General features: G+C 51.8%; 1 protein-coding gene across 2 annotated transcripts in view; it reads right to left on the reverse strand.

Annotated features, from left to right (window-relative positions):
• Window positions 1-309: 309 nt before the first annotated feature.
• Window positions 310-21,608, reverse strand: part of LOC134958395 (uncharacterized) — a 40,192-nt gene continuing 18,893 nt past the window's right edge. For both annotated transcript variants that reach the window (XM_063940966.1, XM_063940965.1), the window contains one exon: window positions 310-905. In XM_063940966.1, coding sequence (XP_063797036.1) covers window positions 567-905 — 339 coding nt within the window. In that variant the 3' untranslated portion in view covers window positions 310-566. The remainder of the gene's footprint in view (window positions 906-21,608) is intronic.

Here is a 21,608-nt window from a genome sequence, read left to right on the forward strand (position 1 = left end):
ATTATTTGTTTGTAAATGAATGAGTTCCTGCACAATCACGCCTACGTACGTTTCATTCATACATATGTTACATGCACCCTCATGACCCTTTAGAACTGCCCCTTTCAACTAAAGTACTAAACAGTGCACATAGCGATGTTCTACCACCTCCTGCAGTATCTATTGCTTTAATTCCTACGGTATAAACAATTTAGCTCCACAAAGCTGATCCCACCAGTGCACCTACCCTGTAATCTTCTCTCTTCTTCTTCTTTGCACCAAAAACACACACAGAGGGGAGGCAGGGGAGGCGGAATTAACAGGAGAACATTTGAACAGATTTGGAATATATTTATTGTTCTACTTATTGAAAATACTGTTTGGCAAACAGATAAGACATTGTATTATTTTTATTATTTTTAACAATTTTGCTATTGATTTTTATTTTTTTTAAACACTAAAAAATGAAATCACTGTAACTGGTTAACTGAAGTATTAAAAATGTTGAAGCCATGGTGTCGGTTAACATGTAACGCACCACACAGGAAAGGGTTAATAAGTGCTGTCTGTGTTGGCTCTGTCCCTACTCATTCCACTTCTGCCTCGCTCTGTAACTCTCCGCTGTCTTTTCTCCCGGTTATTGCTTGCAGCGTGTTATACTTATAGTGCCACACAAGCTCTGACATGTGTCCCCCTGTGTGAGTCTCTTCCAGGCTTAATTTATCCAGTTCCGGACTCATCATATTCTCCAGAAAGGCCTTTCTCTTCTCATCCACCTTCTCCAGGGCAATGATCTCCACCTCCCGCAGGATGAGGTCCTCTTGCTGCTTGCGGTACCAGTAAGCCACAAGTGTCTTCATCCAGGAGATATGTGGTACGAGGCATTCTAAGCTGATGTATGCAGCGAGACAGATGAGGCCAGAAAGCTGCATAGAGAAAGTACAATACATAAGGGGGGTTATCAGATGGGTCAGACTAACAAGCACAACTATCCAGCACATTTCAGGCAGGAACAGTGTTGGGTTTGAAAGAAGCGTAAAGATTAAATTGACAGATACTGAGGCCCGGCTGTCAGGGCAGAGGATGGCGCCCATAGAATCTCTATGTGCAGATGCAGAATCAGATAACTGAGGGAGGCTGGTATCAATGCAATTACTAAATCCAGTGCAGAATGTGATATTAAAATGAACAACTATATGGGGATGTGACACAAGTGTTTAATGATTGATGGGGGGGGGGGTTAGTGATAAGCACGGAATATCAGGGTGGAGGGGGCAACTTGAGAGAGCAGCCCCCAGTGTATCTATATTTGATTGTGAATTCATTGTGCAGTGCTAAGCCAACGCGCCAATCTGATCCGGTAAGTTAGACGCCTTGAAGTCGTACATGCTGAAGCCCGTTGCTGCCACTGCTTCCAATCATCAGAGATGGGCAGAACAGTTTTGACATCATTCCAAAGCAATCGGCACAAACCTAATGGTCTGATTCTGTCTCGCCCGCACGTACTGCCGATGGCAGAAGCGGTGGAGCGATTGTTTGCTGCTGCACATGCGTCTAAGTCACACTGTGCCTGCGTCCTAGCTATGTAGTGGGCGTTTTTGGGCAGTGACAGGGAGGTGTCTTAGCGCTCCGAGATGGTTCATCATAAAGGCGCGTTATGTGGGTGTCACAGACCATAAAGTGGTTGCGTACACAGACTCAGATACGGGAGGCCGAACTCAGACAGAGAAACTGCCCCTGCCATATACATGGGTGGATGTTCCTGTCGTTTTTCCACTTCAGTTCCGCTATCTAGTGTTAGTACTGTAAGTACGGCTGTACATTGCCACACTACAATGAACCTGAACGCCTGGTTAAGTCTCATTGTGTGACCCACTTCATAATCAGATTCCGCAGGTGTCCACTATTATCACCTGTGTACACCACAAATAGTGCACACCTATCAGCACTCAGCTATCAAGCTCATGCTGGATGCTGCTGCTACTGCAGTGTGCATGCTGTGGGATAGCTATCGACCATCGATGATTCCTAATCATCGATGGTTTCTGGCCGATGTTGAATGCTTTTCCCATTGATGGGAGAGAACCAGATTGATTCCATCGATGGCACATCATAAATTAATATTATTTTTTATTCTCAAGGTGTCAGGACCCGGAGCATAGCTCCACCCCTGAAAAAAGTGAAGCCCCCCTCTCCCCCTCCCCAGGCTGTGATTGGCCTGCGGGTCATTCACAGAAATAACAGGGATAACCACTGATGTGTGAAACCATCGATAGTCTCACATAGCATATTTGATGACCATTGATGGCCACTGTTTTATCATCGATGACAACTATCGATGGGGAACACACCAATGGCCATTTCTAATGCTGTGTGCTGATCCAAATGCAGGACTCACTGTATACCTCACAGTACTTTGGCGCCTGTGGGGCCTGGACCCTTAACCTGTTGCTATGTAATTTTGCCAGACGTGTTCAACACTACATAATCCTCATTCCCTATAAATTTGCTGCACGTCACTCACCTACTTCTGTTGTCTTTATTTTATTGAAATGTCTCTTTTCCCCCCTCACCTTAACATTTGTTTTAATATCTCTAAAAATGTTTTCATTCAAATTTTCCTACAAATTGCTCACTTTTGTTATTTATATCTTCTTTGCAGAAGTTTAATTTTATTTACACAATACACTTGTACACATATATAACCAAACGCCCCCAAAAAACATCCTATAAGGCTTATTTGTCCAGTAATATATTAGTATGAGTCACCGCTTCCAGAGAAGTGCCCTGCAGATGATCTGATCTGGGCTCTAGCCAGTTGGGCTAGAACAGTTATCAAGGGGCGATTTTCTGTAAACAGATCAATAGTTGGCTGCAAATGCTGAAATAATAGAATTTTGGTACCTACCGGTAAATCCTTTTCTCGTAGTCCGTAGAGGATACTGGGGTCTACATTAGTACCAAGGGGTATAGACGGGTCCACCAGTAGCCACTGGCACTTTAAGAGTTTGAGAGTATGGGCTGGCTCCTCCCTCTATGCCCCTCCTACCAGACAGTCTAGAAACTGTGCCCCAGGAGACGACATACTTCGAGAGAAGGATTATACACAGATAGTGGTGAGATTCATACCAGCTCACACATACAAGGCACGTCAAGCCAACAAGCTTGAACTACACAGCAACAGCTGAATCATTACTTACCAAGTAACAATGCAGTCAGAGGCGGATCTACCGGCAGTGCAAGCAGTGCACTGCACTGGGGCCCGCCTCTGTCCAGGAGCCCAAGCATGTAATGAGTCAAACTGACTCATTACATGCCGCTGTGAGAGGTGGGACGGCGAGGTGCATGTGGTGCCTGCTGCCGTGCAGGTGTAGACTCAGTACTCACCAGGCGCCGCTCTCTCTCACCTTCAGGTACTGGAACCCTCAACGGACCTGGAAATCTTCACTCGGATCCGGACACGGCGATTCCCTCTCGGAGCTGACCGACGACCGAGCTGAGGAGAGAATGGTTTACATTAAAGGGGGTATCGACCCTTCTTCCACTGGAACAGGGGATACCCCAGGGGTGGCCGCGACCTTCACCGGTTGGGTGAATGGTCATCACCGGCACAAAGCCTCAGCCACCCAGATTTCACACACTCGCGCTTTCGCACGTAGTGTGATGAAAAGGATTTTCACGTCCGTGAGCAATCCCGACTCCGGCGCTCGGGGACAAACAAGGGACAAACGTACACGGATGCTACTCACCGTCACAAGTCTTGCACTCCGATCTTCTCCACTCACAGGTCCCTGTAAGGAGGCAAAGAGAAACAGCCGTGCAGGGCCTAACTCTACCCTAGTGTCACACCCTATACTAAATACAACGGCAGAGCCCTCAAACTAGCTCTGTGGGTGTGGTGCAACAAAACTATGCAAACACAGACACTTTGCCCTGCACGGTAACAACATACATCACAATATCGGAATGCAATATCACACGGTGTTGTCCCTTTAAATCCCTACCTGCCGCTGGAAGGGGGTGGGCACCGCACGGCCTACCCACCTCCTGTGCCTTCCCTTAGGTGGGCCTCAGATCTGCCTTCCTAAATACCTCGGGGTGGCCTGGGCCTAGCGCCCAGGGCCACCTGTATTTACCTCGGGGGCTCTAATTCACTGGGCCTAGCGCCCCCTAGCTGCACACAGGCCGGAGGCCTGATTTCGCCCACGGGCCTAGCGCCCGCCTAACTTGCTGCCCGTTGGGTGACCTGGGCCTTGTGCCCAGGGTCACCTTATCTGTACCTAACTGGCCAAAATACACTAGGGCCTAATGCCCTCTAATGCCCCACAGGCCTAGTGCCTGATATACCCCCGGGCCTAGTGCCCGCCTAACTGGTGCACACCGGACGGAAGAGGGTGGCTTGGGCCTAATGCCCAAACCACCTAATCAAATATTGGGCCCAAACTCCTAGCTGCGCCACAGGCCTAGTGCCTGAATTGTGCCCTCGGGCCTAATGCCCGTCCCTGGTGGTCGAGGGAGGAAAAGGGAAGGGGGACAGATAGCCTCACTGAGGCATCACCTAATCCGGGGGCCTCCACCGTCTTCTGCCGCTGACCCGTCCTGGCCAGCGGCGCCTCCGACTCTTCTCCGCGTCCAGCCGCCGCTGGACATCTTCTTCAAGGGGCCTGGCGTCTTCTGGCCTCTTCCGCGGCCTCAGGACCTCTTCACCGCTCTTCGGCGCGGCCCGGCGTCTTCTCCCGGCGGTGTCTTCTCTCTTCTTCCACGCGATCCTCTCCGCCGTCGTCCTCTTCTTCGCGCTCCTGCGCGCGGGCTCCTCTTCTGGCTCCCGCCCGGCGTCTGACGTCAGACGCCGGGGGCGGGGCCTATGACGCGGCGAGCGCCAATTGGCTCGCCGCGTCCCTCTCCGATTGGCTGCCGCTCCGGGAGCCGCGATTGGCTCCCGGAGGGCGCCAAGACTCAAACGCCCTCGCAGTCTCTGGTCCGGTGCAGGGAAAAAGGTAATCCCTGCACCGGACACCCGCCGCCACGCACCAAGCGCTGGGGACAGACAAGCTGCCCCAGCGCTGTCCCCAGCTAGGGACGGCAACATGGATGTGCCCACAGGGCACATCCTTACATTTCCCCCCCCTTTTTCCTTTGTAGTCCCTACAAAGTTCTTCACAACGTCCATCGTCCGCGGGTCAGGGAATTCCGAGGTCCCTCTGGCGAGGTGGTGTTCGAAGGCCCAGCCTGGACCGGCCGTGACCCCACACCCTTCCTCTTCCAGCTCCGGGTTCCTCTTACGTCCTGACCTCCATCGGCGGATCCTCTGGGGGAGTGGCATCTCCTCACGGTCGCTCGACGTTGGCCACCAAGGGGAATCTTCCTCCACGGGGACAACAGTCACCCACTCTTGACCTCCTTTATCGTCTGTGGCTTCGTCCCTGTCTTCCGGGTGTGGTATCGACCACCACCCAACAGCGGAATCCTCCGGGGCATCCGTTTCCTCCCGGGCAACAGCCACCACATGTCGAATTTCCTCGTGGGGCATCTCCAAAGGTCCTGTGTCTTCCTCTGGAACGGTTCCTCCCACGGCATCACAGTCCTGTCCCCGTACGTCCGTCCATTTCGGCACTCCTGGCAGGTATTCTTGCTCCAGGACTATCTCCTCCTCTTCACGGAGGGCATTCAACTGGGAGCCTGACTCCACCCGATCCTGCCAGTCACTCTCGTCGGCGCTTCCGATGCCAGAGTCGTCCTCCATCTGTTCTGGGAGGGATTCGTCGGCGGACAGCTCACCGTAGTCCGAGTCCTCCTCCGATATCTGGACTGGGGTATTATTTTCCTCCTCAGCGTACTTAGTCCTTTCCGCTGGCACCTCTGTTTCCTCAGCGAACTCCTTTGCTTCCGCTGGCATCGTTACTTCCTCGGCGTACTCCTTTGCTTCCGCTGGCATCTCTTGGTACCCAGGACACTCCTGTTCCGCACGTCCTGGTCGTGGACGGTTCCATCGTGGAGAGATTCCGGACGTCTCAGTCACTGGGTCTTCACGCTTTCCTTGGCAGCGTGGTCTCTCCACCTCCCAGTCGTCCACCTCCGCCTCATGCGGGAAAGGATTCTGCCTTACTGGGGTCACTTTCCTGGGACAGAGTAGGTCCGCGGCATCTTCCCAGGGGCACTCACTGGCCGCATGTCCTGGTCGCCGACACTTCCAACAAGGGAGGGCCACTGCCACCTTCTCCAAGACAGGTTCCTGGTCCACCTCCTTCACTGGGGAATCTACACCCGTTGGTTCCGGCTCAGAGGAAATGGACACCTGCGAAGTAACTTCAAGCAAGGCCTTCCGCTCCATCTCCCTGGTTTCCTCCTCCCATCTCTGGGCGCGACCATCCGCAATCATCCGGTCTTCATCCCACGGACAATCGGGAAGCGCATGTCCTCTCGCCTCGCAGAGCGCACACACAGGCTCTGCAGCCACCCGGTCCCAAAGCTGCTGACGAGACTCCGTCATCTGCTTCACCGTGGTCTCGTAGTCCGTCCTGTCTTCCGTCCATGGGCATTCCAGGAGCCGATGTCGGGGATCTCCACAGCTTTCACACTGGTAATCAACCTCGTCTTCGCTCAACTCTTCTTCCCAAGGACAACTGTTGTGCTCATGCCCGTAGTTTCCGCAGAGCAAACACTAGGACTCCTTCTTCGCTTGGCCCTGCTGACGTCTTCGGTCCGCTTCCTGGACCACCTTCCTTGGGGACGTCTCTCGCCAAGTACACTCGCCGGCAAAGTGTCCTGTTTGCCAACATTTCTTGCAGGGCGTCACAGCGGCCTTCTTACGCCCCTTCTCCCGGCGCTCTTCTTTTCCACGCTGGACCGACCGCTGCACCATCTTCAGGATGTCTGCCCCAGACACCGTCACCCAGTCGCTCTGGTCCGCCCACGTCCGGGGGCGAGTCTTCTCCGGAGCCGTCCGCAGGGAGGTCTTCTTGGTGGCGTTCCACATTGTGTCCGTGATCCGGTCTCTTTGATCCTGCCGACTACGCCAAGTGTGAGAGGGTGGAGCTGCGGTGCGTGCGTGTGGTGCCTGCTGCCGTGCAGGTGTAGACTCAGTACTCACCAGGCGCCGCTCTCTCTCACCTTCAGGTACCGGAACCCTCAACGGACCTGGAAATCTTCACTCGGATCCGGACACGGCGATTCCCTCTCGGAGCTGACCGACGACCGAGCTGAGGAGAGAATGGTTTACATTAAAGGGGGTATCGACCCTTCTTCCACTGGAACAGGGGATACCCCAGGGGTGGCCGAGACCTTCACCGGTTGGGTGAATGGTCATCACCGGCACAAAGCCTCAGCCACCCAGATTTCACACACTCGCGCTTTCGCACGTAGTGTGATGAAAAGGATTCTCACGTCCGTGAGCAATCCCGACTCCGGCGCTCGGGGACAAACAAGGGACAAACGTACACGGATGCTACTCACTGTCACAAGTCTTGCACTCCGATCTTCTCCACTCACAGGTCCCTGTAAGGAGGCAAAGAGAAACAGCCGTGCAGGGCCTAACTCTACCCTAGTGTCACACCCTATACTAAATACAACGGCAGAGCCCTCAAACTAGCTCTGTGGGTGTGGTGCAACAAAACTATGCAAACACAGACACTTTGCCCTGCACGGTAACAACATACATCACAATATCGGAATGCAATATCACACGGTGTTGTCCCTTTAAATCCCTACCTGCCGCTGGAAGGGGGTGGGCACCGCACGGCCTACCCACCTCCTGTGCCTTCCCTTAGGTGGGCCTCAGATCTGCCTTCCTAAATACCTCGGGGTGGCCTGGGCCTAGCGCCCAGGGCCACCTGTATTCACCTCGGGGGCTCTAATTCACTGGGCCTAGCGCCCCCTAGCTGCACACAGGCCGGAGGCCTGATTTCGCCCACGGGCCTAGCGCCCGCCTAACTTGCTGCCCGTTGGGTGACCTGGGCCTTGTGCCCAGGGTCACCTTATCTGTACCTAACTGGCCAAAATACACTAGGGCCTAATGCCCTCTAATGCCCCACAGGCCTAGTGCCTGATATACCCCCGGGCCTAGTGCCCGCCTAACTGGTGCACACCGGAAGAGGGTGGCTTGGGCCTAATGCCCAAACCACCTAATCAAATATTGGGCCCAAACTCCTAGCTGCGCCACAGGCCTAGTGCCTGAATTGTGCCCTCGGGCCTAATGCCTGTCCCTGGTGGTCGAGGGAGGAAAAGGGAAGGGGGACAGATAGCCTCACTGAGGCCTCACCTAATCCGGGGGCCTCCACCGTCTTCTGCCGCTGACCCGTCCTGGCCAGCGGCGCCTCCGACTCTTCTCCGCGTCCAGCCGCCGCTGGACATCTTCTTCAAGGGGCCTGGCGTCTTCTGGCCTCTTCCGCGGCCTCAGGACCTCTTCACCGCGGCGCGGCGTCTTCTCCCGGCGGTGTCTTCTCTCTTCTTCCACGCGATCCTCTCCGCCGTCGTCCTCTTCTTCGCGCTCCTGCGCGCGGGCTCCTCTTCTGGCTCCCGCCCGGCGTCTGACGCCGGGGGCGGGGCCTATGACGCGGCGAGCGCCGATTGGCTCGCCGCGTCCCTCTCCGATTGGCTGCCGCTCCGGGAGCCGCGATTGGCTCCCGGAGGGCGCCAAGATTCAAACGCCCTCGCAGTCTCTGGTCCGGTGCAGGGAAAAAGGTAATCCCTGCACCGGACACCCGCCGCCACGCACCAAGCGCTGGGGACAGACAAGCTGCCCCAGCGCTGTCCCCAGCTAGGGACGGCAACATGGATGTGCCCACAGGCACAGCCGCCCGGAGATGAGAGGAGCAGCGGTACGGGGGAGAAGGAGGAGGAGGGAGGTGAAGGAGGGAGCCGCAGCAGCGCTTTGTTACAGGTGGAGGCGCTGCTGCCCCTCTGCTTCCCTATAGGCTGTTCTCGGAAGACAGCCTATAGGGAAGCAGAGGGGCAGCAGCAGCAGCGCCTCCACCAGTAACAAAGCGCTGCTGTGGCTCCCTCCTCCACCTCCCTTCTCCTCATTCTTTCCTGCCCGGGAATCGTCTGACGCGGCTGCACCGAGGAGCCTGAGCCAGCGGAGAGGGTAAGTAGAATTCTTCTTTCTTTTTTTCTTTTTATTTCCTTCTTCCTTTCTTGGGCCTGCCTGCCGCTAAGTGTAAAAAAGGGGGACTGCCTGCCGCTATGTGTAAAAAGGGGAATCAGCCTGCCGCTACGTGTAAAAATGGGGGACTGCCTGCCGCAATGTGTAAAAAGGGGTAATCTGCCTGCCGTAATGTGTAAAAAGGGGGGACTGCCTGACGTAATGTGTAAAAATGGGGAATCAGCCTGCCGCAATGTGTAAAAAGGGGGGACTGCCTGACGTAATGTGTAAAAAGGGGTAATCTGCCTGACGTAATGTGTAAAAATTGGGAATCTGCCTGCCGTAATGTGTAAAAAGGGGTAATCTGCCTGACGTAATGTGTAAAAATGGGGAATCTGCCTGCTGCTATGTGTAAAAAGGAGGAATCTGCCTGCCGTAATGTGTAAAAAGGGGATGCTGTCTGCCGTTATGTGCAAAAAGGGGATGCTGTCTGCCGTAATGTGTAAAAAGGGTACGCTGTCTGCCGTTATGTGTAAAAAGTGTACGCTGTCTGCCGTTATGTGTAAAAAGGGTACACTGTCTGCCGTTATGTGTAAAAAGGGTACGCTGTCTGCCGTTATGTGTAAAAAGTGTACGCTGTCTGCCGCTATGTGTAACAAGGGCACGCGGTCTGCCGTTATGTGTAACAAGGGCACGCGGTCTGCCGTTATGTGTAAAAAGGGCACGCTGTCTGCCGTTATGTGTAAAAAGGGCACGCTGTCAGCCATTATGTGTAAAAAGGGCACGCTGTCTGCTGTTATGTGTAAAAAGAGGAATCTGTTCGCTATAAGGTGTAAAAGGGCCTCTACCTGGTGTAGTGGTGCTACTGTGCGGCGTAATTTGAATAATGGAGACTACTGTGTTGGTATTATTTTGTGGCCTTCCCCACGAAGCCACGCCACTATGTATTTTTGCGCGCGCCTACGGCGCGCACTGCCCCTGTTTTGCATTCAGGGGTGAGGCTCTGATGCCGTTTCTTGCACACAGTGCTAAAATGTCTAGTTACGGCACTATTGCTAGGTATCCACTTCCCTGAGCAGGTCCCCCTTACCAGATCCTCTCCAGGGGTGAGGGGGTGGACTTGGATGGGATGTGTGGGGGGGGGCCCAAAGCATTTTGTCGCACCTGGGCCCACCGCTCGCTAGTTCCGCCACTGAATGCAGTACTCAACTAAAATGAAGCAGTACCGAACCAAATAACATCTGCAGGAAAACAAAGTGCTGGGCGGGCGTGCGCCCAGCATCCTCTACAGACTACGAGGAAAGGATTTACCGTTAGGTACCAAAATCCTATTTTCTTTTACATCCTAGAGCACAGGTTCTCAAACTCGGTCCTCAGGACCCCACACGGTGCATGTTTTGCAGGTCTCCTCACAGAATCACACGTGACATAATTAGCTCCACCTGCGGACCTTTTAAAATGTGTCAGTGAGTAATTAATACACCTGTGAACTTGCTGGGTTACCTGAAAAACATGCACTGTGTGGGGTCCTGAGGACTGAGTTTGAGAACCACTGTCCTAGAGGATGCTGGGATCCACATTAGTACCATGGGGATGTACCAAAGCTTCCAGAACGGAAGGGAGAGCACGGAGGCTCCTGCAGAACTGATTGGCCTCTGATGATCTGAAGTTGTCAAAGTATCGAACTTATAAAACTTTGCAAACGCGTTCAACCCAGACCAAGTTGCAGCTCGGCAAAGTTGCACTGCCAAGACACCCCGGGCAGCCGCCCAGGAAGACCCCACCTTACGAACAGAGTGGGCCTTAACAGATTTTGGACACGGCAGTCCTGCTGTAGAATAAGCGTGCTGGATAGTGAACCTGATCCAGTGAGAAATCGTCTGCTGAGAAGCAGGACACCCAATTTTTCTTGGGATCATATAGGACAAACAGAGAGTCTGACTTTCTGTGACGAGAAGTTCTCTTCACATATATCTTCAGAGCCCTTACGACATCCAAGGACTTTGACGTAATTGAGGAGTCAGTAGCAACTGGCACTACAATAGGTTGGTTGATATGAAATGCCGACACAACCTTCGGAAGAAACTGCTGACGTGTCCGGAGCTCAGCTCTATCTTCGTGGAAGATCAAGTAAGGGCTTTTACAGGATAAAGCCCCCAGCTCGGACACACGTCTAGCAGAAGCTAAGGCCAACAAAGTGACCGCCTTCCATGTAAGAAATTTGACCTCTACCTCCTGTAGAAGTTCAAACCAATCCGACTGGAGGAACTGCAACACCACGTTAAGGTCCCAAGGCGCCTTAGGCGAAACAAAGGGAGGTTGGATATGCAGAACTCCCTTCAAAAAGGTCTGAACCTCAGGGAGGGCCGCCAATTGTTTCTGAAAGAAAATAGACAGGGCCGAAATCTGGACCTTCACAGATCCTAACCTCAGGCCCATATCCACACCTGCTTGCAGGAAGAGGAGGAAACGTCCGAGTTGAAACTCCACCGTAGGAAACTTCTTGGATTCACACCAAGAGACATATTTCTTCCAAATACGATGGTAATGTTTAGATGTTACCTCTTTCCTAGCCTGTATCAGGCTAGGAATGACCTTCGGAATGCCCTTCCGAGCAAGTATCAGACGCTCAACTTTCATGCCGTCAAACGTAGCCGCGGTAAGTCTTGATAGGCGAACGGCCCCTGCTGCAGTAGGTCCTCCCGAAGAGGAAGAGGCCTTGGATCTTCTCGCAGTAGATTCAGAAGGTCCGAGTGCCAAGCCCTTCAGGGAAAGTCTGGGGCAATGAGGATCGCTTGAACCCTTGTTCTCCTTATGAGCTTTAGGATTCTTGGGATGAGTGGGAGTGGTGGAAACACGTACACTGACTGGAACACCCACGGAGACACCAGGATGTCCACTGCCACTGCCTGTGGGTCCGTCGACCTGGAACAATAATGCCAAAGCTTCTTGTTGAGACGAGAGGCCATCATGTCTATTTGGGGTAGGCCCCAAAGATCTGTTATTTCCTTGAACACCTCCGGATGGAGGCCCCACTCTCCTGGATGGAGATCGTGACTGCTGAGGAAGTCTGCTTCCCAGTTGTCTACTCCCAGAATGAAGATGGCTGACAGTGCTAACGCATGTCTTTCTGTCCAGAGGAGTATTCTTGTCACCTCTGACATTGCCGCTCTGCTCTTCGTTCCGCCTTGTCGGTTTATGTAAGCCACTATTGTTACGTTGTCCGACTGCACTTGAATGGCCCGATTTCTCAGAAGAGGGGCCGCCTGAAGAAGACCGTTGTAGATGGCTCTTAGTTCTAGGATGTTGATGGGCATGCTGGCTTCCAGGCTTGACCACCGTCCTTGGAAGGTTACTCCTTGAGTGACTGCTCCCCACCCCCGGAGGCTCGCATCCGTGGTTAGAAGGACCCAGTCCTGAATCCCAAACCTGCGACCCTCCAGAAGGTGAGGCAATTGGAGCCACCAGAGGAGTGAAAACCTTTCCCTTGGTGACAGACAAATTCTCTGGTGCATGCGGAGGTGAGATCCCGACCACTTGTCCAGTAGATCCAGTTGGAAGGTCCAAGCGTGGAACCTCCCGTACTGGAGAGCCTCGTAAGAAGCCACCATTTTTCCCAACAGGCGAATGCATTGATGTACTGACACCCGGGCCGGCTTCAGGACATCCCAGCTCATAGCTTGTATCACCAACACCTTTTCCTGCTGAAGAAACACCCGCTGCACTTCCGTATCCAGGATCATTCCCAGAAATGACAATCTCTGGGTTGGTTCCAAATGTGACTTTGGAAGGTTCAGAATCCAACCGTGACTCTGGAGCAGTTGTGTTGTGAGAACAATGGACTGCAGTAGCTTCTCCTTGGATGATGCCTTTATCAGCAGATCATCCAGATATGGAATGATGTTCACCCCTTGCTTGCGGAGGAGAATTATCATTTCCGCCATCACCTTGGTAAACACCCTTGGTGCTGTGGAGAGGCCAAATGGCAGGGCCTGGAACTGGAAATGACAGTCCAGCAATGCGAAACAGAGATACGCCTGATGCGGCAGCCAGATCGGAATGTGGATGTACGCATCCTTGATATCCAGTGATACCAGGAATTCCCCTTCTTCCAAACCTGATTTCACTGCCCTGAGAGACTTGAACTTGAACTCCTTTAGAAAGGGGTTCAATGATTTCAGGTTCAGAATGGGCCTGAAAGAACCATCCGGTTTCTGTACCACGAAAAGGTTTGAATAGTAACCTTTGGTCAGCATGTGAGGTGGCACTGGCACAATGACCTGTGCCTCCACCAGCTTTTGGACAGCTTCTTGTAGTACTGTGCTGTCCTCCAACAGAGTAGGTAAGCCTGACTTGAAAAAGCGATGAGGAGGGAGACTTTGAAATTCCAGCCTGTATCCCTGAGACACAATATCTATCACCCAGGGATCCAGACCGGATGATACCCAGACATGACTGAAGTGTCCGAGTCTCGCCCCCACTGGCCTCACCACCGGGGCGTGCAGTCCACCGTCATGCGGAGGACTTTGGCGTACCTGAAGCAGGCTTTTGTTCCTGGGAACCTGCAGCGGCAGGTTTCTTGAACGTAACCCAACCTCCCCTAAAGAAGCTGTTGGATGTTCTGGCCTTCCTGGGGTTGATAGGCCGAAAGGACTGCGGAGCAGATGAAGAGAAAGATTTCTTCGGAGCAGGTGCTGCTGAGGGAAGAAACGGAGACTTACCCGCTGTAGCAGTGGATATCCACGTGTCTAGAGCTTCCCCAAAGAGAGCCTGACCTGTATAGGGTAGCGACTCCACACTCCTTCTGGATTCCGCGTTGGCCGACCAATGGCGGAGCCACAGTCCCTGACGAGCTGAAACAGACATGGAAGAAATTCCCGCAGCCAGGGAACCCAGGTCTTTCATGGATTCTACCATATAACCTGCAGAATCATGTATGTTGCGTCAATACAAACCAACGTCATCCCTATCCATAGTATCCAAATCCTCAAGTAAGGTAGCCGACCACTTTACTATTGCCTTTGCAATCCATGCAGTAGCAATAGTAGGACATAATATGGCCACTGAAGCAGTGTACTTTGATTTAAGAGTGTCATCAATTTTCCTATCTGCCGGCTCCTTTAAGGAGGTAGATCCCGGTACAGGTAAAACCACATTCTTTGAGAGTCTGGACACAGAGGCGTCAACAATCAGCAGGTTTTCCCATTTTTTCATATCCTCCTCAGGGAAAGTAAATGCCACCTGGACCCTTTTAGGGACCTGGAATTTTTTCTCAGGGTTTTCCCATGCTTTTTCAAATATAGCATTCATTTCCTTTGACGCAGGGAAGGTTAGCGAGGCTTTTTTATTTTCAGTTTATAAAACCTCCTCAACCTGCTCAGGTGTATTATCATTAACATTTAACACATCCCTGATAGCCTCTATCAACAATTGCACCCCCTTTGCAAGAGATGCGGACCCCTGCAACATCCCCATCACCATCACCATCTGTAGTGTCAGAATCGGTATCTGTGTCTACTTGTGTGACATGCACAAGCGCACGTATATAGCGGGGTGTCCTGAGGTACCAGAAACCGGCCATACTGCCATAGAGCTCTGTAATACCTGGGTTGCAGATTTATTACTTGCAACCCTGTCAGAAATCTGAGAAATCCAAGATTTGATAGAGGAAAACCACTCTGGTTCCCTTGCTGGTATCTGTGCTAAACTAGTGCTATCCTGATTACATGGAATGGGATCATCCTGGGAGGATAAATCCTCTGCAGCATATGACACAGTGTCCCTGGACATAGCTAAAGGAGACCACCAAACACTCCACACACACACACACACACACACACACACACACACACACACGTGGGGGGCAGACAGAGTCCCCCCCCCCACCCCACCCCCCAAGACAGGCAAGAGAGACACAGAGATCGGAGCCAACCCACACACAGCGCTTTCAGCAAAGGGAGGCCCCTTATTTGCGCAGACTGTGTCCCTTAATAGGAGACAGTCATTTTACAGCCTCCCCTCCCTTCTACAACCCCCTGTCGTGACGTGCGGCGAGGTCAATGGCTGGGGAGGCACCAAGTGAAGTGTGTGTGTGTTTTCACTGTGCAGGAGAGGAGGAGGGCACTACTACTCTGTGACTGACAGAGCAGACTGTGGGCTTGAGCTGGTGTCGGCTCCCAGCAGCAGCTGTCCAATCATGTCTGCTGACAGCCTGCTGGAGCCTGGCCGCACAGATGTATTTTGAATATCTGAAGTCTGCAGCAATGTTCCATCACCAGCCGGGACCTAGCCTGTGTATCCTAGCGGTAAACCCGCCCCTGCCGCTGCGTATGGGTGATTGACAATATAGTGATTAACAAATTGATAACGCTGGTTCCAGTGCGAAAATACACCCTTACCTTTACCATGGTTATAATGTTGACATATTCATGATGTCAATGTTGCGCACGTCGACTGTCGCAATATCGACATGGCATTTTTCACTATTTTAGCCTAACCCTTACCCTAAATCTAGCACTATAACGTACTGCTGATATGCACAATGTTGACTGAATGAACATGTAGACATTATGCCCATGTCGGCATTTCTGTGTGTAGACATGGCACATGTTGACATTCAGAACATGTCGATATATTGGCATCGATATTCTGACAGTCAACATTCTGACTGGATACCACTCATCTGCTGGAAAATAATCTAAACAGAGACAAACACACACATACACACACAAATACACATGAACACACACACACACACACACACCAATACCCATGAACGCACACACAAATACACACGAACGCTTACACACAAATTTACATGAACACACACCCAAATACACAAACACACACACCGATACACACACAAATACACATTTATCCACACACACACACGAACACACAAATACACATGAACGCACACTCACACACTCACACAAAAAGTTAATTTTAAATAGGATCTAATTTCTCTTTAAGTTGCACTTTTAATGGGAGACATATTTATGTGCTGCAAAAGCAATGATATCCGTGATCACTGATAACTGCAACATACACAAAAGATCCCTCTATACTTCCCTACAGGGCCGGTGCTAGGGTGTTCGGCGCCCCCCGGCAAACTAGAAATTTGCGCCCTCCCACATTCCACAAAGGGACAGAAAAGGGGTGAGGTCTCACAAGGAAGGGTCATGGCCACACAATAGTACCACAATAGTAGTAGTAGCGTCCTTATACATAATGCTCCCCCCCAGTAGTAGTAGCGTCATTATACATAAAGTAGAAGCATCCTTATATGTAGTGCACCCTCTAGTAGTAGTAGCGTCCTTATACGTAATGGCCCCCCAGTAGTAATATCGTCCTTATACGTAATGCCCCCAAGTAGTAGTAGTGCCCTAATATGTAATTCGCCCCCAGTAGTAGCACCGTTCTTATACATAATGCCTTCCCAGTAGTAGTAGTAGCGTCCTTATACGTAATGCCCTCCCAGTAGTAGTAGCGTCCTTATACGTAATGCCCTCCCAGTAGTAGTAGCGTCCTTATACATAATGCCCTCCCAGTAGTGGTAGCGTCCTTATACGTACTGCCCTCCCAGTAGTAGTAGCGTCCTTATACGTAATGCCCTCCCAGTAGTGGTAGCGTCCTTATACGTAATGCCCTCCCAGTAGTGGTAGCGTCCTTATACGTAATGCCCTCCCAGTAGTAGTAGCGTCCTTATACGTAATGCCCTCCCAGTAGCAGTAGCGTCCTTATACGTAATGCCCTCCCAGTAGTGGTAGCGTCCTTATACGTAATGTCCTCCCAGTAGTAGTAGCGTACGTATACGTAATTACCCCCCATTAGTAATAGCGTCCTTATACGTAATGCCCTCCCAATAGTAGTAGCGTACGTATATGTAATTACCCCCCAGTAGTAGTAGCGTCCTTATACGTAATGCCCTCCCAGTAGTAGTAGCGTCCTTGGGGGTCATTCCGAATTGATTGCTCGTTATTTTTTTTTCGCAAAGGAGCGATCAGTCGCTAACGCGCATGCGCAATGTCCGCACTGCGACTGCGCCAAGTAAATTTGCTATGCAGTTAGGTATTTTACTCACGGCATTACGAGGTTTTTTCTTCGTTCTGGTGATCGTAATGTGATTGACAGGAAGTGGGTGTTTCTGGGCGGAAACTGGCCGTTTTATGGGTGTGTGTAAAAAAACTCTACCGTTTCTGGGAAAAATGCGGGAGTGGCTGGAGAAACGGGGGAGTGCCTGGGCGAACGCTGGGCGTGTGTGTGACGTCAATCCAGGAACAAAACTGACTGAACTGATCGCAATGGCAGAGTAAGTCTCGAGCTACTCAGAAACTGCTAAGAAGTGTGCTAATCGCAATTTTAAGAAGCTAAGATTCACTCCCAGTAGGCGGCGGCTTAGCGTGTGCAATGCTGCTAAAAGCAGTTTGCGAGCGAACAACTCGGAATGAGGGCCCTTATACGTAATGCCCTCCCAGTAGTAGTAGCGTCCTTATACGTAATGCCCTCCCAGTAGTGGTAGCGTCCTTATACGTAATGTCCTCCCAGTAGTAGTAGCGTACGTATACGTAATTACCCCCCAATAGTGATAGCGTCCTTATACGTAATACCCTCCCAGTAGTAGTAGCGTCCTTATACGTAATGCCCTCCCAGTAGTGGTAGCGTCCTTATACGTAATGTCCTCCCAGTAGTAGTAGCGTCCTTATACGTAATGCCCTCCCAGTAGTGGTAGCGTCCTTATACGTAATGTCCTCCCAGTAGTATTAGCGTCCTTATACGTAATGCCCTCCCAGTAGTAGTAGCGTCCTTATACGTAATGCCCTCCCAGTAGTGGTAGCGTCCTTATACGTAATGTCCTCCCAGTAGTAGAAGCGTACGTATACGTAATTACCCCCCAGTAGTAGTAACGTCCTTAACGTAGTGCTCCCCCAGTAGTAGCGTCCTTATATGTAATGCCCACCCCAGTAGTAGTAGCATTGTTATACGTAATGCCCCCTCAGTAATAGTAGCGTCCTTATACGTAATGCCCACCCCAGTAGTAGTAGCATTGTTATACGTAATGCCCCCTCAGTAATAGTAGCGTCCTTATACGTAATGCGCCCCCAGTAGGGGTTCACTACGGCTGGCCGGCGGTCAGGCTCCCGGCGACCAGCATACCGGCGCCGGGAGCCCGACCGCCGGCTTACTGACAGTGTGGCGAACGCAAATGAGTCCCTTGCGGGCTCGCTGCGCTCGCCACGCTACGGGCACGGTGGCGCGCGTAGCGCACCACACTATTTTATTCTCCCTCTATGGGGGTCGTGGACCCCCACGAGGGAAAATAAGTGTCGGTATGCCGGCTGTCGGGCTCCCGGCGCGGGTATACTGAGCGCCGGGAGCCCGACCGCCGGCATACAGAAGACCACCCCCCAGTAGTAGTACCATCCTTATATATAATGCCCCCCCAGTAGTAGTAGCGTTCTTATACGTAATGCCCCCCCAGTAGTAATAGCATCCTTATACTTAATGCCCCCCCAGTTATAGTAGCGTCCCTATACGTAAGGCACCCTCCCCCTGTAGTAGCGTCCTTATAAGTAATGCCCCCCCAGTAGTAGTAGCGTACTTACATGTAATGCCCCCCCAGTAGTAGTAGCAGCGTCCTTACATGTAATGCCCCCCCAGTAGTAGTAGCATCCTTACATGTAATGCCCCCCCTGCAGTAGTAGCATCCTTACATGTAATGCCCCCCCTGTAGCAGTAGCGTCCTTACATGTAATGCCCCCCCTGTAGCAGTAGCGTCCTTGCATGTAATGCCCCCCCAGTAGCAGTAGCCTCCTTACATGTAATGCCCCCCCTGTAGTAGTAGCGTCCTTACATGTAATACCCCCCCTGTAGTAGTAGCGTCCTTACATGTAATGCCCTCCCAGTAGTAGTAGCGTCCTTACATGTAATGCCCCCCCTGCAGTAGTAGCATCCTTACATGTAATGCCCCCCCTGCAGTAGTAGCATCCTTACATGTAATGCCCCCCCTGTAGCAGTAGCGTCCTTACATGTAATGCCCCCCCTGTAGTAGTAGCGTCCTTACATGTAATGCCCCCCCAGTAGCAGTAGCCTCCTTACATGTAATGCCCCCCCTGTAGTAGTAGCGTCCTTACATGTAATGCCCCCCCTGTAGTAGTAGCGTCCTTACATGTAATGCCCTCCCAGTAGTAGTAGCGTCCTTACATGTAATGCCCCCCTTAGTAGTAGTAGCGTCCTTACATGTAATGCCCTCCCAGTAGTAGTAGCGTCCTTACATGTAATGCCCCCCTTAGTAGTAGTAGCGTCCTTACATGTAATGCCCACCTTAGTAGTAGTAGCGTCCTTACATGTAATGCCCTCCCAGTAGTAGTAGCGTCCTTACATGTAAAGCCCCCGCCAGTAGTAGAAGCGTCCTTACATGTAAAGCCCCCCCTAGTAGTAGTAGCGTCCTTACATGTAATGCCCCCCCAGTAGTAGTAGCGTCCTTACATGTAATGCCCCCCTTAGTAGTAGTAGCATCCTTACATGTAATGCCCCCCTTAGTAGTAGTAGCGTCCTTACATGTAATGCCCCCCTTAGTAGTAGTAGCGTCCTTACATGTAATGCCCTCCCAGTAGTAGTAGCGTCCTTACATGTAAAGCCCCCCCCCAGTAGTAGTAGCGTCCTTACATGTAATTCCCCCCCAGTAGTAGTAGCGTCCTTACATGTAAAGCCCCCCCTAGTAGTAGTAGCGTCCTTACATGTAATGCCCCCCCAGTAGTAGTAGCGTCCTTACATGTAATGCCCCCCTTAGTAGTAGTAGAAGCGTCCTTACATGTAAAGCCCCTCCTAGTAGTAGTAGCGTCCTTTCATGTAATGCCCCCCCAGTAGTAGTAGCGTCCTTACATGTAATGCCCCCCTTAGTAGTAGTAGTAGCGTCCTTACATGTAATGCCCCCCTTAGTAGTAGTAGCGTCCTTACATGTAATGCCCCCCCAGTAGTAGTAGCGTCCTTACATGTAATGCCCCTCCAGTAGCAGTAGCGTCCTTACATGTAATGCCCCCCCAGTAGCAGTAGCGTCCTAACATGAAATGCCCCCCCTGTAGCAGTAGCGTCCTTACATGTAATGCTCCCCCAGTAGCAGTAGCGTCCTTACATGTAATGCCCCCCCAGTAGTAGTAGCCTCCTTACATGTAATGCCCCCCCTGTAGTAGTAGCGTCCTTACATGTAATGCCCCCCCAGTAGTAGTAGCGTCCTTACATGTAATGCCCCCCCTGTAGTAGCGTCCTTACATGTAATGCCCTCCCAGTAGTAGTAGCGTCCTTACATGTAATGCCCCCCTTAGTAGTAGTAGCGTCCTTACATGTAATGCCCTCCCAGTAGTAGTAGCGTCCTTACATGTAATGCCCGCCTTAGTAGTAGTAGCGTCCTTACATGTAATGCCCTCCCAGTAGTAGTAGCGTCCTTACATGTAATGCCCCCCTTAGTAGTAGTAGTAGCGTCCTTACATGTAATGCCCCCCTTAGTAGTAGTAGCGTCCTTACATGTAATGCCCCCCCAGTAGTAGTAGCGTCCTTATACGTAATGCCCTCCCAGTAGTGGTAGCGTCCTTATACGTAATGTCCTCCCAGTAGTATTAGCGTCCTTATACGTAATGCCCTCCCAGTAGTAGTAGCGTCCTTATACGTAATGCCCCCCCAGTAGTGGTAGCGTCCTTATACGTAATGTCCTCCCAGTAGTATTAGCGTCCTTATACGTAATGCCCTCCCAGTAGTAGTAGCGTCCTTATACGTAATGCCCCCCCAGTAGTGGTAGTGTCCTTTTACGTAATGTCCTCCCAGCAGTATTAGCGTCCTTATACGTAATGCCCTCCCAGTAGTAGTAGCGTCCTTATACGTAATGCCCTCCCAGTAGTATTAGCGTCCTTATACGTAATGTCCTCCCAGTAGTAGTAGCGTCCTTATACGTAATGTCCTCCCAGTAGTAGAAGCGTACGTATACGTAATTACCCCCCAGTAGTAGTAACGTCCTTAACGTAGTGCTCCCCCAGTAGTAGCGTCCTTATACGTAATGCCCACCCCAGTAGTAGTAGCATTGTTATACGTAATGCCCCCTCAGTAATAGTAGCGTCCTTATACGTAATGCCCACCCCAGTAGTAGTAGCATTGTTATACGTAATGCCCCCTCAGTAATAGTAGCGCCCTTATACGTAATGCGCCCCCAGTAGAGGTTCACTACGGCTGGCCGGCGGTCAGGCTCCCGGTGACCAGCATACCGGCGCCGGGAGCCCGACCGCCGGCTTACCGACAGTGTGGCGAGCGCAAATGAGCCCCTTGCGGGCTCGCCGCGCTACGCGCGCCACACTATTTTATTCTCCCTCTATGGGGGTCGTGGACCCCCACGAGGGAAAATAAGTGACGGTATGCCGGCTGTCGGGCTCCTGGCGAGGGTATACTGAGCGCCGGGAGCCCGACCGCCGGCATACAGAAGACCACCCCCCAGTAGTAGTACCATCCTTATATATAATGCCCCCCCAGTAGTAGTAGCGTTCTTATACGTAATGCCCCCCCA

The sequence above is a fragment of the Pseudophryne corroboree genome, chromosome 9, assembly GCF_028390025.1.
Source record: "Pseudophryne corroboree isolate aPseCor3 chromosome 9, aPseCor3.hap2, whole genome shotgun sequence".
Classification (NCBI taxonomy): Eukaryota; Metazoa; Chordata; class Amphibia; order Anura; family Myobatrachidae; genus Pseudophryne; species Pseudophryne corroboree.